The sequence below is a fragment of the Spinacia oleracea genome, chromosome 6, assembly GCF_020520425.1.
Source record: "Spinacia oleracea cultivar Varoflay chromosome 6, BTI_SOV_V1, whole genome shotgun sequence".
Taxonomy (NCBI): Eukaryota; Viridiplantae; Streptophyta; class Magnoliopsida; order Caryophyllales; family Amaranthaceae; genus Spinacia; species Spinacia oleracea.
The window spans coordinates 34,057,661-34,074,763 of NC_079492.1; the positions used below are offsets into that span (position 1 = coordinate 34,057,661).

General features: G+C 37.0%; 1 protein-coding gene across 1 annotated transcript; it reads right to left on the reverse strand.

Moving 5' to 3' along the window:
* Window positions 1-14,749: 14,749 nt before the first annotated feature.
* Window positions 14,750-16,589, reverse strand: LOC110805648 (uncharacterized). Its single transcript, XM_022011271.2, has 2 exons — window positions 16,372-16,589; window positions 14,750-15,426 (listed from the first exon to the last, which is right to left on the reverse strand). Exons 1-2 carry the CDS (start codon window positions 16,495-16,497, stop codon window positions 14,953-14,955), a joined length of 600 nt encoding a protein of 199 aa, XP_021866963.1. The 5' UTR covers window positions 16,498-16,589; the 3' UTR covers window positions 14,750-14,952.
* Between the last annotated feature and the right edge of the window lie 514 nt (window positions 16,590-17,103).

Consider the following 17,103-nt stretch of genomic DNA (forward strand, 5'->3'; position numbering starts at 1 on the left):
GTGCGGAGGCTTGCGATGGGGATGCAGCAGCTATGCGACGAGCGCATGGGCTGCACGCACATGGCCAGCAATGGCTGTGTGCGTGCGGGCCATGGGCGTGCAATGCGTAGGGTGTTTGCGTTACGATTAGATCGTTTTGAATGTTTAATTTGAACATTTCAGTTCACGTAATTTTAATTAATTTTAAAATTAATAATTTAAATTATTTTCTTGGATTTTAATTTTGAATATTATAATTATAATAAATGTTATTTATTCTAATTATTTTACTAAAATTAAAATCATGAATTAATTTAAATACGACTGAAATTAAATTAAACTTTTTGGATTCAATTATAAATTTATATGAGCTTTAAATTTTAATTAAATTTGTATGTTTCCGGTTAGACTAGAAATACATTTTTATGTTTAAAATTAGTAAAGCATATGAATTTATTGGTTTAAGTGGGAGCGCTTTTTAGTCATAAACTCTTGATTAGGTCTACAAATCCTTAAGGTTAAAACAACTTGATTAGAATTAATAAGGACTGAATAATTGGTAGATTATTGGTTCCCTTGATTAATTGCTGCAAATGTTTACGTGATGCATAATGTGTTTTACTAACCAGCTATGTGGGCCATTCATGATAATGAATGGGTGAATGGTATATATTGTATATGTACTGTTTTGCAGGTTATGAAGTGACTAGTATGGCCCAAATAGGATAGAAAATATGGTCTGCGTACCATTAATTTGAATGTAATTGGTCTAAAGTACCAAAGTTATTTTTCAATTCAAATATGGTCTGCGTACCATCAAATAGTTGTAATTAGTTATAGCTTATCCTATTTGAAGAAAATGGTGCCTCCCACGGAGATTTTCAAGACGGACTTTGAAGTCAAAGCTTCAAGATGAAGTCGGGCCATACTAGATCACAAATATCTTATGCATGTTTTAAGTTATTTATTGCTTTTAAATATGTCTTAAAATGCATGAGATCAAAAGCTTGATTATGTTGCATGATTAAGGATTTTAGTTCACTTAAAATCTAACCAACATAGTAAGAGCCTTAAGTTCCAAACTTAAAAATTGAGTTAAAAGGTGCCATGCCAAAATATACACTTGCTTGGATATCCTTTACATCAATCTAGTAATAGTTTTCGCTCAGCGAGGTGTTACTTATTGGTCCTAAAGGGGCAAGGTACACAAATAATTGTGAGTACATGTTAGTTTTGGTGAAACTCAACGATATAAGTAAGGAGTCCTTTTATGTCGTGGCAAACAGATAGGTTTACCTAATAAGTTCTTAGACGTACCTATCAACCAAGAATAGTTTCTAGACTATTAGCAAAAGGCTTTTGCTTACCTAAGATGTTCTAGGATTAAGTCGACAAACTGTGCTTAGTTCTTCAATGATTTTAGGATCTTGGAATCATTTTATTCGCACCTGCCGGAACACATAATTTGAATAAAATGCTTAATAAACATTGAATTATGCATGTATGCTAGAATTTAAGTTTATTAAGAGAAACTGTGAATGGTTATTTATTTGTTTATTCTTTTCAATTGTAGTTTTTAATATGGCAAACAACAATTCATTCAACATTCGATCAATTCTCGAAAAGGAGAAGTTGAACGGGAAAAACTTCCTTGACTGGCAAAGGAACTTGCAAATAGTTCTTATGCAGGAAGAAAAGGAGTATGTCCTAGATGAGGCGATGCCCGAAGCTGCAGGCGACGGGGTCACTCAGGCAGCCCTCAATCGTTGGATTGATGCCAACAAGGATGTGAAATGTCTAATGCTCGCCACCATGAGTGCGGATCTGCAGAAAACGTTCATCAACTCAGATGCTTTCACAATCATCAGTGAGTTAAAGAACATGTTCCAAGATCTGGCTCGAGTCGAAAGATTCGAGACTCATAGGCAAATTCTTGAGACCAAGCTTAAGAAAGGCGAGCCCGTAAGTCCACATGTTCTCAAAATGATTGGACTCATTGAGAATATGAGTCGGCTGGATCAGCAATTTTCTCAGGAAATGGCTATAGACACCATCCTCCATTCTCTTCATAGCGGGTATGATCAGTTCAAACTGAACTACAGTATGAATAGTCTGGACAAAACGCTCACTGAGCTTCACGGTATGCTGAAGACCGCTGAAAAGACGCTCAAAAGTGATAAGCAGGATGTGCTTATGGTGCGTGGGGGCAAGTTCAAGAAATCTGGAAAGAAGAGGAATGCTAAGAAAGGTGGCAACAAGGCCAGCCCAACTAAGCAAACTGGCGCCAAATCTGCAAAGAGGAAGGTCAGTCAACCCACTTCTGAATCCGAATGCTTCTACTGCAAGAAGAAGGGGCATTGGAAGAGAGATTGCTTGAAGCTAAAGGAAGATCAGAAGAACGGAACAGTCGTTCCATCTTCAGGTATTTTCGTTATAGACTGTATACTTGCTAATTCAACTTCTTGGGTATTAGATACAGGTTGTGGCTCACACTTATGTTCCAATCCACAGGGACTAAGAAGAAGTAGAAAGTTAAGCAAGGGTGAAGTCGACCTACGAGTGGGAAATGGAGCACGGATTGCTGCATTAGCCGTAGGAACTTACTATTTGTCGTTGCCCTCCGGGCTAGTTTTGGAACTGGAAGAATGTTTCCATGTTCCAAGTCTTACTAAAAACATCATTTCAGTTTCTTGCTTAGATGCTAAGGGATTTTCCTTTATAATAAAAGACAATAGTTGTTCGTTTTATTTTAAAGAGATGTTTTATGGATCTGCTAGATTAGTCAATGGACTTTATTTATTAGATCACGACAAACAAGTATATAACATAAATACCAAAAAGGCCAAAAAGAATGATTCAGATCTCACCTATCTGTGGCATTGTCGATTAGGCCATATAAACTTGAAACGCTTAGAAAGACTTCAAAAGGAAGGAATTCTAGAGCCATTTGACTTAGAGGATTATGGTAAATGCGAATCATGTTTACTTGGCAAAATGACAAAGCAACCTTTCTCTAAAGTTGGAGAAAGAGCAAATGAACTATTGGGTTTAATCCATACAGATGTATGTGGACCAATGAGTACAAATGCTAGAGGTGGTTTCAGCTACTTTATCACTTTCACTGATGACTTCAGTAGGTATGGTTATGTCTACCTAATGAAGCATAAGTCTGAATCCTTTGACAAATTCAAGGAATTTCAGAGTGAAGTAGAGAATCAATTAGGCAAGAAGATTAAGGCACTGCGGTCTGATAGAGGCGGTGAATATCTGAGCTATGAATTTGATGACCATCTGAAAGAATGTGGAATTCTATCAGAATTGACTCCTCCTGGAACACCACAATGGAACGGTGTCAGAACGGAGAAACAGAACCTTGCTAGACATGGTCAGGTCAATGATGGGTCAGGCCGAACTTCCATTAGAATTTTGGGGACATGCACTAAATACAGCTGCACTCACTATAAATAGAGCTCCGTCTAAAGCTGTCGAAAAGACTCCATACGAATTATGGTTTGGAAAGCCTCCAAATGTGTCTTTTCTTAAGATTTGGGGATGTGAAGTATACGTCAAACGATTAATTTCAGACAAACTTCATCCAAAATCTGACAAATGTATCCTTGTGGGCTATCCAAAGGAAACAAAGGGGTATTACTTCTACAATACATCTGAGAACAAAGTGTTTGTTGCTCGAGATGGTGTCTTTTTGGAGAAGGATCACATTTCCAAAATGACAAGTGGGAGAAAAGTAGACCTCGAAGAAATTCGAGTCGAACAACAAACTCTAGAGAATGCTCAAGATGACATTCAGGATAAAACTCAGAGATCTTTAGAAGAATCTGGTGAGAAACATGGTCAATCTAGAAATGTTACCCCGCGTAGATCGCAAAGATATAGATCTCAACCGGAAAGGTACTTAGGTATTTTGACGAACGAGAGCTATGACGTTCTATTACTTGAAAGTGATGAACCTGCGACTTACAAACAAGCTATGACGAGCCCTAGCTCCAAGCAGTGGCAAGAAGCCATGCAATCTGAATTAGACTCCATGTCTGAAAACCAAGTATGGGATTTGGTCGATTTGCCAGATGGCTACCAAGCCATTGGAAGCAAATGGGTTTTCAAACTGAAAAAGGACAAGGATGGGAAACTTGAGGTTTTCAAAGCTAGATTGGTCGCAAAAGGTTACAGGCAAGTCCACGGTGTGGATTACGATGAAACCTTTTCACCAGTTGCAATGCTAAAGTCTATTCGAATAATGTTAGCAATCGCTGCATATTACGATTACGAAATATGGCAGATGGATGTCAAAACTGCTTTCTTAAACGGCGTTTTAACAGAAACTGTGTTTATGACACAGCCTGAAGGTTTTGAGGATCCAAAGAATGCTAAAAAGGTATGCAAGCTAAAGAAGTCAATCTACGGATTGAAGCAGGCATCCAGGAGCTGGAATATACGTTTTGATGAAGCAGTCAGTGACTTTGGTTTCATCAAGAACGCGGACGAATCTTGTGTATACAAGAAGGTCAGTGGGAGCAAAATTGCTTTCCTAGTATTATATGTCGACGACATATTGCTTATCGGAAATGACATTCCTATGTTGAACTCTGTCAAGATTTGGCTTGGGAAATGTTTTTCGATGAAGGATCTAGGAGAAGCACAGTACATATTGGGCATCAAGATTTACAGAGATAGATCTAAAAAGATGATTGGACTTAGTCAAAGCACTTATATCAATAAGGTGCTTGATAGGTTCAAGATGGCGGACTCCAAGCGAGGCTACCTACCCATGTCTCATGGAATGACTCTAAGCAAGACTCAGTGCCCAAAAACACTTGATGAGCGTAGACGAATGAATGGGATTCCATATGCATCATTGATTGGTTCAATAATGTATGCTATGATATGTACACGCCCGGATGTTGCGTACGCACTCAGTGCTACGAGCAGATATCAGTCAGACCCAGGAGAGGCGCATTGGACTGCTGCCAAGAATATTCTGAAGTACCTGAAAAGGCACAAAGATGACTTCCTGGTCTATGGTGGAGATGATGAATTAATTGTTAAAGGCTATACGGACGCAAGTTTCCAAACCGACAAAGATGATTTCAGATCACAGTCTGGGTTTGTCTTCTGCCTCAACGGAGGAGCAGTAAGTTGGAAAAGTGCTAAGCAAAGCACCATTGCGGATTCTACAACTGAAGCGGAGTACATTGCTGCACATGAAGCAGCAAAGGAAGCTATATGGCTAAGGAAGTTCATAGGAGAACTTGGTGTAGTCCCCTCCATTAAAGGACCAATAGCCCTGTATTGTGATAATAACGGAGCTATTGCACAGGCAAAAGAGCCTAGACACCACCAGAGAGTCAAGCATGTACTTCGTAGATTTCACCTTCTACGAGAGTTCGTTGAAAGAAAAGAAGTCGAGATAAGCAAAATTGGAACTGATGACAACATCTCAGATCCATTAACTAAACCTCTGCCGCAGGCGAAGCACAACTCGCACACTGCAGCTATGGGAATCAAGCATATTGGAGAATGGCTTTGATGTCTCTGTTTAATGTTTTAAAGTTTTAGAGTTTAAATCTTTGTAAAACATTATTGGTTAATCATTCACAATAAATGAAATGAATTCATTTTTCCATTTAATTTGTGGTTTATTAAATGATGAGTCCCTTCAACTTGACGATATATTCAAGATAGACTGTCAGGACCAGTCCTGTGACTAAGAAATGTCTATCAAGTGAACTTGAATGTCATAGGTTGAAAATGGTCCCTAGTCGGAGTTTTCTATAAAATTGGACGCATAGAAAACGTTAGACGATTAGAATGCAAGATGACTAGTAGTTCTGTTTCTTGAACTATGTGGACATGGCAATGTTATAATCATTTGCATAGATACTTACTTTGGGAAGACTAGTATCGGACAAGACCTATGAAACTTTACTGTAAGAGATGAAAGTCTGTCATAAGTAAATTTCATTAAATTATTAGACACTAAATCCTGAATACCTGAGTGATTTGAGATTACTTGTTTGAGAACTGGTTGCTTTGACGTTGACCAACCGTCGCACCGTAAAAGGAGGCTATAAAGGCAACGCTCAGGTAATCACCTATCAAACGAAGTCTAATCTCAAGATCGCAAGATTGGGATTATCCTCCCATAAATCGGGATGAGATGCTTAAAAGTTGTACAAGACCACTCGGAGAGCTAGAAACTGTGAAATGCATGGCCGTGCTCGGATGAATCATAGGCTATGATTATCTGTTTATTTGATCAGTTGAACTCTGAAACCGAGGAACACCTCTGGACGTAATAAGGATGACAACTCTTACCTTATGTTCAAGAGCAAGCATCGAGCGACAAAGGAATTAGGAAATGCACACTTGTCCCTAAGGACAAGTGGGAGACTGAAGGAAATAATGCCCTTGGTCCAAGTATGCATTCTATGTTAAGTCTAATAAATGCGGTTCAGTATTAATTAACAAGTTAATAATTCAGTGAGATCAAGTGAGCTGAATGCCTAGCTAGAGGCCGCTTCAGTTCAAGTGGAATTAATGATATTAATCCACAGCTTACTCTTGACTGAACCCGTAGGGTCACACAAATAGTACGTAAACGGATCAAGTATTTAATGGCATTAAATACTTTATCTATGAATATTCGGAATCGACGGATCTTGGTTTCAGTGGGAGCTGAGATCGTCACAGGCAAGAAATGAATACTCCGGAAACGATGATATTGCCGGAAACGGAAATATGGATCGTATCGGAAATATAAATATTATCCAAGTCGTAGATGTTGCCGGAAACGGAAACATGGTACGTATCGGAAAATATTATCGGAAATGGAAATATTGCCAGAATCGGAAATATTGCCGGAAACGGAAATATTGTCAGAATCGGAAATATTACCGGAATCGGAAAATAATTCCGGAAACGGAAATATTAAATATTTGTTCGAAACGGAAATTAATTCCGGAATCGGAAATATTAAATATTGTTCGTATCGGAAATGAATTCCGGAATCGGAAAAATTAATCAGAAGCGCATCGTACGAATAAGCATCGGACGAGGCCTGCCGGACGAGGCCCAGCACGAAGCCAGGCCATCGCCCAGCAAGCCAAGCGCGCCGCACAAACAGCCACGCCAGGCCCAGCGCAAGGCCAGGCCCAGCAGGCTGCGCAGCACGCACAGCGCGCGCAAGCACGCGCAGCGCGCAGCGCGCGCGGGCGCTGCGTGGGCTGCTGCTCGTGCGCACGCATGGGCGGCCCATCGTGGCTGCCGTGCGTGTGTGTACAAGTGTTTGTGTTCGTGCACGTTTCCTAAAACTTGCAGAGTTCGGTTAATGATTAAATTCCTAATTCTAATTGATAAATTAATTAAATTAGAGTTCTTGTAGGATTCTAGGTTTAATTAATTTGTATCTGAATAGGATTTCGATTCCCTTTCCATACCCCTATAAATATGAGGCTAGGGCTCACAATTTATAACAAGTTTAAAAGTATTCAAAGTGAGTTTTTGAGAGAAAAATTCAGTCACACATTTGCCTATAAAGTGCCGAAAATAATAGTACCTTAAGGGCGATTCTAGTTGGTCAATCTTAAGGCGGATCCGGACGTGCTGTGGACTATCTACGGAGGGACGACACTTGGAGTCCTAAAGACTTGTTCTTGTTCGGTTCGGGCGCAGCTAGGGAAGGCACGCAACAAAGAGTATGCATCTAAATTATGCTATATGATTATGTGTAAATAATATGTTGTCCTGGGTTAATGGTTGTTTCCGCATGATCTATGTAATGTCATATGTATCATAACCTAACAGCCCACCGCAAGGCAGGCCCAGCGCGCGCCCAAGGCTACGGCAGCGTGTGGGCTTCGTGGTAGTGGGCTGCGAGTGCTCGTGGGCTGCACGCGCGCGCATGGCGCCCCTCGTGGGCTGCTATGCGTGCGTGTGTGTTTGTGTTCCCTTACGATCAACCTAAAGCGTATAGGATTCATTTGTTGATTGAATTTCCTAATCCTAAAAGATAGATTAATTAATTTAGAGTTCTGCTAGGATTCTAATTTAATTAATTCGTATCCTAGTAGGATTCGATTACTTATTCCATGGCCTATAAATATGAGTTAAGGGCTCATAATTTACAACGAGTTTCAAGTATTCAAAGGTAAGAATTTGAGCAAAAATTCAGCCAAACACTTGCCCATATTAGCCGAATATTTTAGTACCTTAAGGGCGATTCTAGTTGGTCAATCTTAAGGCGGATCCGGACGTGCTGTGGACTTTCTACGGAGGGACGACACTTGGAGTCCTAAAGACTTGTTCTTGTTCGGTTCGGGCGCAGCAAGGGAGGGCACGCTACAAAGTGTATGCATCTAAATTATGCTAATTGTTATGTGGCAATTAATTTGGAATCCTGGCATTTATGGTTATTTCCGCATGATTTATATTCGTTTATATGTATCATAACCTAACACTTCTGACATCCCTAAAGGTAAGGAATGCTAGACCCAATAAGTTTTTTCTTTTGTTGATGTTGTGTGGTGCAAACGGGCCACTACTGCATTACAAACGAGGGAAGGGAAAAGCTTGTAACATATTGTATATGTCTTATTTGAGCCTCAATCTTACCACTAGGTCAAGACATAACATTATCATTGATATGTTCAATTCAATAAGTGAGGGATCGGAGCATGTTTACTCTCTTGTACGGTTTTACGCTAAGGGCCTAAGACCTAATAAGGAACCTTTAAGTTAAGGAAAATTTGTTACAAAAGACCTTATGGAAGGTCGAACTTGTGAGAAAGGACCTTATATTAACAAAGTGGTAAATTGAGACCTTAATAAACTTTTATTTTGTTGACAAAGAGTCTGAGACCTTAGGACGGAAAAGGGTTGTTGGCAACATTTTCCCGGTGTTGACTCGGCCATGTGCCGGTCACATGACTGAAAAAACTCTGACCTTATATAAGGCTCTTTCTAACCAACTCGGTTAATTAAGGAGCATGCAAAAATCACAATCTGATACGATTCGATGTCGCTCTGGAACTTCGCATATGTTTGGAAACTATACAACTTTCCTAATGAATCAGGTTAGTTGGAATAACAATAATATTCAAAATAACACACACAAATAAATTGATTATCCAACAAGTGTTATAATCTCTAAATACGCTGCAAAACTTTTACTGAAAAGTTAAATAATACACAAGTGTTTACAACACTTATTTTAACTCACAACCCATACGCACCCCAATTACACCCAAGAATTTTTTTCTCTAAAAATTCTCATAAAGCTTTTCTCTCTATCCTTTTGTGGTTTTCTTTTTGTTTTGGGATGTTTATTATTACAAACAATAACATGCGTTTATATAGTTTTTTTAGTTTGCTAAAAATAGGTTGTTAAATTATCAAACTATTTCTTTCCTTATCAAATTTAAGACAATGCATGCATGCATGCAACAACAACAACTCTTTCCTTATCAAATTTAAGACAATGCATGCATGCATGCAACAACAACAACAACAGCAACAACAACAACAACAAAGCCTTAGTCCCAAAATTATTTGAGGCCGGCTAATATGAATCGTCGTAGGAGATCGTTATTGTCTTCAATCAAACCAGAAAGGAGCAGGAAGTAAAAAAATAAAAAACAAGGAAGAGAAAGTGGAATTAATGAAAGTAAGATTAGAGATATATATATATATATATATATATATATATATATATATATATATATATATATGTATATATTATAGAAGAAATATTGTGAGATAATAAAAAAATAAGTAAAGTTTAAAGTAAATGAGTAAGTAAAATAACTACATTTCAAAATAGCATGTAAAATTAAAATCAATTGAAAGAATTAAAAAAAAAAAGAGAGAGAGAGAGAGAGAGAATCAAAAACATTGAAGCTGTATAAGTCAAATGAAGTCATCAATGTATATTCTCTCCCTCCATTCTGTCCTATCCAACGCCATATTTTCCTCAATCCCAAGAAAGCTTATATCGTGCTCAATCACCTTGCTCCAAGTTTTCTTAGGTCTTCCTCTACCCCTTGCAATTCTATCACTTTGTCACCCTTCTATCCTCCTAACCGGGGCATCACTTGATCTTCTGCTTTCATGTCCAAACCATCTTAAACGATTTTCCATCATCTTAAACTAAATCGGTGGAACTCCTACTTTCTTCCTAATAATCTCATTTATCAAACGATCATTTCTTGTATGCCCACACATCCAATGTAACATGCGCATCTCCGCCACATTCATCTTATTCATGTGACAATGTTTCACTGCCCAACATTCCGTGCCGTATAACAAAGCCGGTCGAATTGCCGTGCGGGAAAATTATCCCTTCAATCTTTGGGGCATCTCTGAATCACATAGGAACCCCGTGGCACCTTTCCACTTTAACCAACCTGCTTTGATTCTATGGGCCACATCGCCATCAATTTCTCCATGCTTTTGGATAATAGATCCTAAATAACGGACATTTCAGAGCTTTGGATAATTTTCCCATCTAAGGTAATTGCCCCTATCTCTCTATCTTGGACTCCACTAAACTTACACTCCATATATTCCGTCTTGTTTCTACTCAGCCTAAAACCCTGAGATTCCAAAGTTTGTCTCCATAACTCCAACTTACTTTCCACTCCTTCTTTTGTTTCATCAATCAACACAATATCATCTGCAAACATCATGCACCAGGGTATACCATATTGGATTGTCCTCGTCAATTCGTCCATGACTATAGCAAAAAGAAACGGGCTAAGTGCGGAGCCTTGATTCACTCCAATCGTAATGGGGAATTCTTCGGTCTTACCAACACTAGTTCTCACACTCGTGCTAACTCCCTCATACATGTCCTTGATGATATCAATATATTTCCTCGGAATTCCTTTCCTACTTAATGCCCATCAAAGAATTTCCCTTGGTACCTTATCATACGCCTTCTCCAAATCAATGAAAACCATATGTAAATCCTTCTTCTTATCCTGATAATTCTCCATTAGTTGCCTTATAAGATAAATGGCCTCCATAGTAGATCTCCCAAGCATAAATCCAAACTGGTTCTCCGAAATTTTCACAGTTCTCCTCAATCTTTTCTCAATAATCCGCTCCCAAAGTTTCATAGTATGACTCATTAGTTTGATTCCTCGATAGTTGGCACAATCCTGGACATCACCCTTATTCTTGTACAAGGGGATGATAGTACTTTTCCTCCACTCTAATGGCATCCTATTACTCCCCCAAATATTTTTGAAAAGAGTTGTTAACCATACTACCCCTCTCTCTCCCAAGAATCTCCAGACTTCGATAGTATACCATCGGGCCCCACCGCCCTCTTGCGTCCCATGTTTTTCAGTGCCATTTCGACTTCTCGCCCTTGATCCCCGTTGAACAAGTTATTAAAGTAGAACCTCCATCTATCCTTGATTTCCTTATCTCACAACAAAACTTTTTGATCAACATCTTTCACACATTTAATCCTCCCGATGTCTCGCGTCTTTCTATCTCTCATTCGAGCAAGTCTATAAATGTCTTTTTTCCCTTCTTTTGTATCCAATCTTGCGTAAAGATCCTGATTCACCTTTGCTCTAGCCTCTCTTACGGCCTTCTTTGCTTCTCTTTTAGCCTCCTTGTACTTCTCGTAGTTCTCATCACTTATACATTTTCCCAACACTCACTAGTGGAAAAATAGTCATTTGCGTTAGTCATTATTTAAGCCCATTTGCGTCGCACATTGGTGCGACGCAACTGGCTGCAACGCAAATGAAAAAAGTCATTTGCGCCGCACATTTGGGCGACGCAAATAAGAGTCATTTGCGTCGCAGTTTAGTTAAAGTGCGGCGCAAATGACATTTTTGAAAAAATGCTGAAAAGTCATTTGCGCCGTAGATTTAGCTAAAGTGCGACGTAAATGACATTTTTGAAAAAATGCTAAAAAGTCATTTGCGTCGCTGTTTTACTAAAAGAGAGACGCAAATGACTTTATGGATATTTAAAAAAAATAGCTGCTGATTTTATTTAATCTACACATTAAATAAAATAAGCAGCTTTTAATACTACCAAAATACAAAATTTAAATATAGTGACATTCAATTTAAACAAAATTCCATAATGTTAAAAGTTACATAAATTATCAAAAGAACAAAAATATGGTATCAAAGCCGGAAAGATATACCGAGCACCAACATCTAGACCTTACGGTTACAATATTCCATAGGGGAAATCCATGCAAGGACCCATCCCAAAAAAAGTGTTACTGGAAGCTAAGTCTTCATGGACTTCCTTATATGGTAGCATTTCGAGACTTGATCGCAATCTTATATCTTTGGGTCGTTTGGATGGCTTGAGTTATGCTATTCATATTGAGGGAGGTCGTTTGGAGGTCACCAAGGCTAGGAATGTGATCTTGAAGGGACGATGTAACAAACAAAATCTCTTCATACTTGAAGGAGGTAATGAGGGACAAGTTTTGGCTCAAGGGAAGGCAAGTTCCGAAAGTTGCTCGTTAGTTCGCGAAGAGACTAAGTTGAGTTTAAGGGAAGGTTTGTTAGGAAATAAACACAACTTAGTTAAGTTGACAAAAATACGAAACGGACTTGTATGATTTAATATCTTGTTTCCTAGTTTAATTAGAATTGTAATTAGGAAAGTAGATATATTTTGGTATGTAACCATCTCTAGAATTATTTAGACTTGGGGAGCAAGTATAATTCTAGTAGACGTGGGTTTCTAGTTTAGCCTATAAAAGGGGGTTTAGGCCTAGCTAGAAAATAGGAGGGGAAAATACATTGGTGAGAGGAATCATCAATTGAGGGGTTATTGTGTTATTTTGTAGGAACTTAATAATACGATAATATTTGAGGGGAGGAAATCTAAATTTCCTCATAAACTCTCGTGTATTTTATTATTGTCTTTGCTATTTGTCCTATATTATATTTTTGGGTTTGTTCTCAATCGTTCGTGGCACGCATTTAGTTATAACAACGACTATACTCCATTTGTTTCAGTTTAAGTGCAACAGTTTGACTTCAAACTATTCACATACTAACGTTGACTTTAAGTATTTACTATTTCCTCCTCCATCTCTTTTTCTTCTTTACGTTTTTCTTTTTGTGTGTTCCAAAATTGTTTTTTTCATTTCTTTTTATATTATCATATAAATACCTTAATATTCTATCAAAATTTGTGTCGAATTATTATTCTAATCAATTAAATTAATTGGTAATTTAATCTCACACGATTTTCCATTACAACATTAAAATTTTCTCATTTTCTCAATATCAGAATTTTGATAAAAGTGAAATCATTATAAATAAACGTATTTTTCCTTGTTAAAATATAAAAAAAAGATCAACCTCAATGCACATTAGTTAGTCGTTAAATGCGTGTAAAATACCTAACGTAAAGAACAAAAGGAGAGGGGGGAGTGATATATAGGAATTTTTTATACTTATCATCTTTTAAGTTTCACGTTTTTGTATTTATCCCCTTATAAAGTATAATTTTATACTTACCACCTTAATTTTATGAAAAGTTTTTATTTACCACTTTTTAACGGATTTCATTCAATTTTTCATCCATATGAGAATCACTTAACCAACTTCTTTAATTTTCCAACTCTTTTATTTGGTTTTCAATTAAAAAAGTTAGTTTAATAGGCTTCACATGGACTGAAAGTTGGATGATAACCATTATGAGGTGGTGAATTTAAAACGTTTCATAAAATTAAGGTAGTAAATATGAAATTACATTTTATAAGGTGGTAAATACAAAGCCTGGAATTTAAAATGTGATAAATATCAAAATACTAGATAAGATCTCGTGCACGCACGGTTATTCAAAAAAAAATTAAAATATTTGAGTAACAAAAGATTTGTTCAATATTAAAGTAGTACGAAGTACAAATGATTTTGCAGATTTTTAATAAGACTAATAAAGTTAAAAATATATATTTTATGATTTTACAAATATTATTTTTTAGAAATAAAATTAATTACAGTTGAAAATCTTTATTGAAGATCAAATAAATAGAGAAAGATAAAATTTAAGTCTATACTGAACATTTTCCATAAAAGTTAATTGAAAAAAAATATTAAGTAAAAAAAATTCGAAATTTTTTTTCACCAGGAAGTGACACGTAATAGATCTTAAAATATATTAACTTATTATCGTGTAATAAGTTGTTGGAATAACCACAAAAAATATTTTGAAATGAAGGAGGTTACATTTATTTAACACATGTTTTAATTGACATTTTACAACTTTGTTTATTAACTTTTTTTTTTTTTGATAGGAAGCTTGTGCGGGCATTTTATTAATATAAGTCAATTTCCGCTAAAGTTGTTACACTTTGGGGGAAAGAGCCAATACAAACATGTTCTGTATGATTACTAGTATCCCACCTTGCCACTAAGTGAGCTACCGTATTATATACCCGTCTAATATGAGAAATATTAAAAGATTCAAAAAGCAAGCTATCTTATCTAATGTCTCCGTAGATCAGATGGATTGGGAAAAGACCCCTACTCGAACACTTCGTCTCATTGACCACATTTATAGCATCACATTCTATCAATATACGATCAAAACCAAGTCGTCTAGCCATTTGCAAACCATACCTTACCGCCAAAGCTTCAGCAATCTCTGGAGTTGTAGCATTTTGTTTATTAACTTTATTAATTGACAATTAGAGATTTTGTGAAAATTGTGTCATTCAAACGGTTGCAATTATTTTCTAAGTGTTGCATTGTTGCAATAATGATTAGATCAAAAGAAGTTGCAAATTATTTTAATCACATCGTACAGAATAAAATGTAGACCAATTTAACATGTACTGTATGTGCCATTTTATCCTCATCTTAGACAACTTGAACATAAAATACAAATGAAAGTATAAATTAGAAAAAGGTTATCTAACACATTCTCAACGCTTAGGCAAAATTAATGATGTTGGATATATACAAATCAACCCTCTACTTTGTCTTGGATTTTTTGTGCGGTATCCTTGGCTGATTCCCACGCTCCCTTGGCCGCCTCTTCCACTTTCGAGTTGACATCTTTCGATATCTCCCCCGCCTTATCCGCCGCTTCCTTCACCTTGTCAGCTCCCAAGTCCGCCGTATCCTTGTTCTTTTCGTGTGCCTCTTTCAAGTTGGCTTCGGTGCTTTCTTTTGCACTTTGTAAGGCGTCTCCAGCTTTACCGGCCTCTTCCTTTACCTTGTCAGCTGCCCACTCAGCTGAATCCACGTTCTTTTCATGTGTCTCGCTTATTGCCTTGCCTGCCCAATCTGCGCCTTCTTGGGCGTTTTTTGTTGCGGTCTCAACGCCCTCTTTGATTTTGTCTGCAGCATCTTGCATTACATCGCCGACTTGTTTGCTGCTCTCCTCGGCTTTTACTATGATTCTGTCAGCTCTTCCGCTTTTGTATCCCGCAACGTTCTGAAGCACAAATTTAGAATCACATATTAAGACCAAATGCTAGTCACATACTAAGACTCGATCGAGTCACTCGAACCCTAAGTCTTGAGTAATATCCCAAAGTTTTATCAATTCATTAATACGGAGTATCCATTAAAATCTGACAAATTACTAATTTTTAATGCCAACTCAGCATGAATTGGATACACGGGTTATTAATGATAATATTTTCTTTAAGCAATAGTTTTACCAGTTTTACCGACTTTATGTTGGTTCAGTGGTGATTGGGGCTGAATTTGGTAGGAAGAATTCGTGTACGATCCCCGCAATAACAATTGCGAGGGAACTGAAACTTATCCACCTAGAACTCGCCTCGAACACGGATTAAGAGTCAACCGGGTGTTAACACCAAAAAATAATAATCACTATTCCTCCGATTTTTTATTCTTTTAATAGATTCACATTTGATCATCTTATCTAAGGAGAAACATAATGCACTGAGATATTGATAGAATATTTTAGACAAAAAAATTAATTATTATAATTTTTATAATGTAATTAGACATATTAAATGTCAAAGTTATGCATAATGCATTAAAAGAAAAGAGTAAACGCAAATGGTAGATCTACTAAAAAATAGATAACAGAGCTAGGGAAAAATATGCAAAATATGTTACAAATCTAAGAAGATACATATAAAAATAGCCATAATTTTTCATCTACTAAAACACTTATGATAGTGCTAGCGGTGTTACTAACACAATAGAATTTGTACTAAATGTACATTTTATTTAACTGATTTTCACTCGTATTTTACTAAAGTTATACTCATAATATACGAAGTTATTTTATTTTAGTTTATAAATTACACTCCTTGAATAACCCTTAATTTTCCTAAATTGGATCCAAAAAATTAATTAACGAAATACATACAAAAATTGAATGCAATAAATAATAGTTAATTACCCCGTTAAACGTGGTGGCGGAAGTGAACGAAACCCTTGAGACTTTACGAGGGCTAAGATAAGCTTGTGGTGAACCGACATTTGTGACCTTAATAAAGGTACCCTTAGCCATAATAACAGAAGCCATTATTATAATAACTAACTTTGCTTAAGTTAACTTGCTTTAATTTGGTTTGATAAGATAAGATCTTCTAGTCTTTATTTTGCTTTGTTCTCTTTTCACTAAAGTTCACTATAAATGGTTTAAAGAAGGTAGAGGAGAGATTGGGTGGCAGGTTCTATGCATGCCACGTGTTGGCTTGTAAAGACCGTGAGCTTCAACAGTCTACATCGGTCGACATATTATATACGAAGCTATGTCGACGCAATCGACATGTTTCGCTTAAAATATCTATTTTCCGTATGGTTTTGTTTGTCCTGAGATTGGAAACTTTCTATGGCACTAAAGCCCATCTATGTGTAGATTTCTGATATTCGGCCCAATAAGTGAAGTTGCATATTTGGATGTCGTGCTAAGGTCCAATAAGATTTTGGTTAGGTAGCGGGTTGAAGTGGCAGAAGTGTCGTTTCCGCATCGCATTGGTGTATGGACCTTTAATAAAACTATGTAAAGCGTAAGATCATTGCATAATCAGATATCTAAATGGGCCTTGTACCAATTGATTTTGTGTCGTGTTGGCCTAGTGTTTTCTGCCGCTATTCATTTGCCGGTTTTAGTGGTATCAAAGATTGC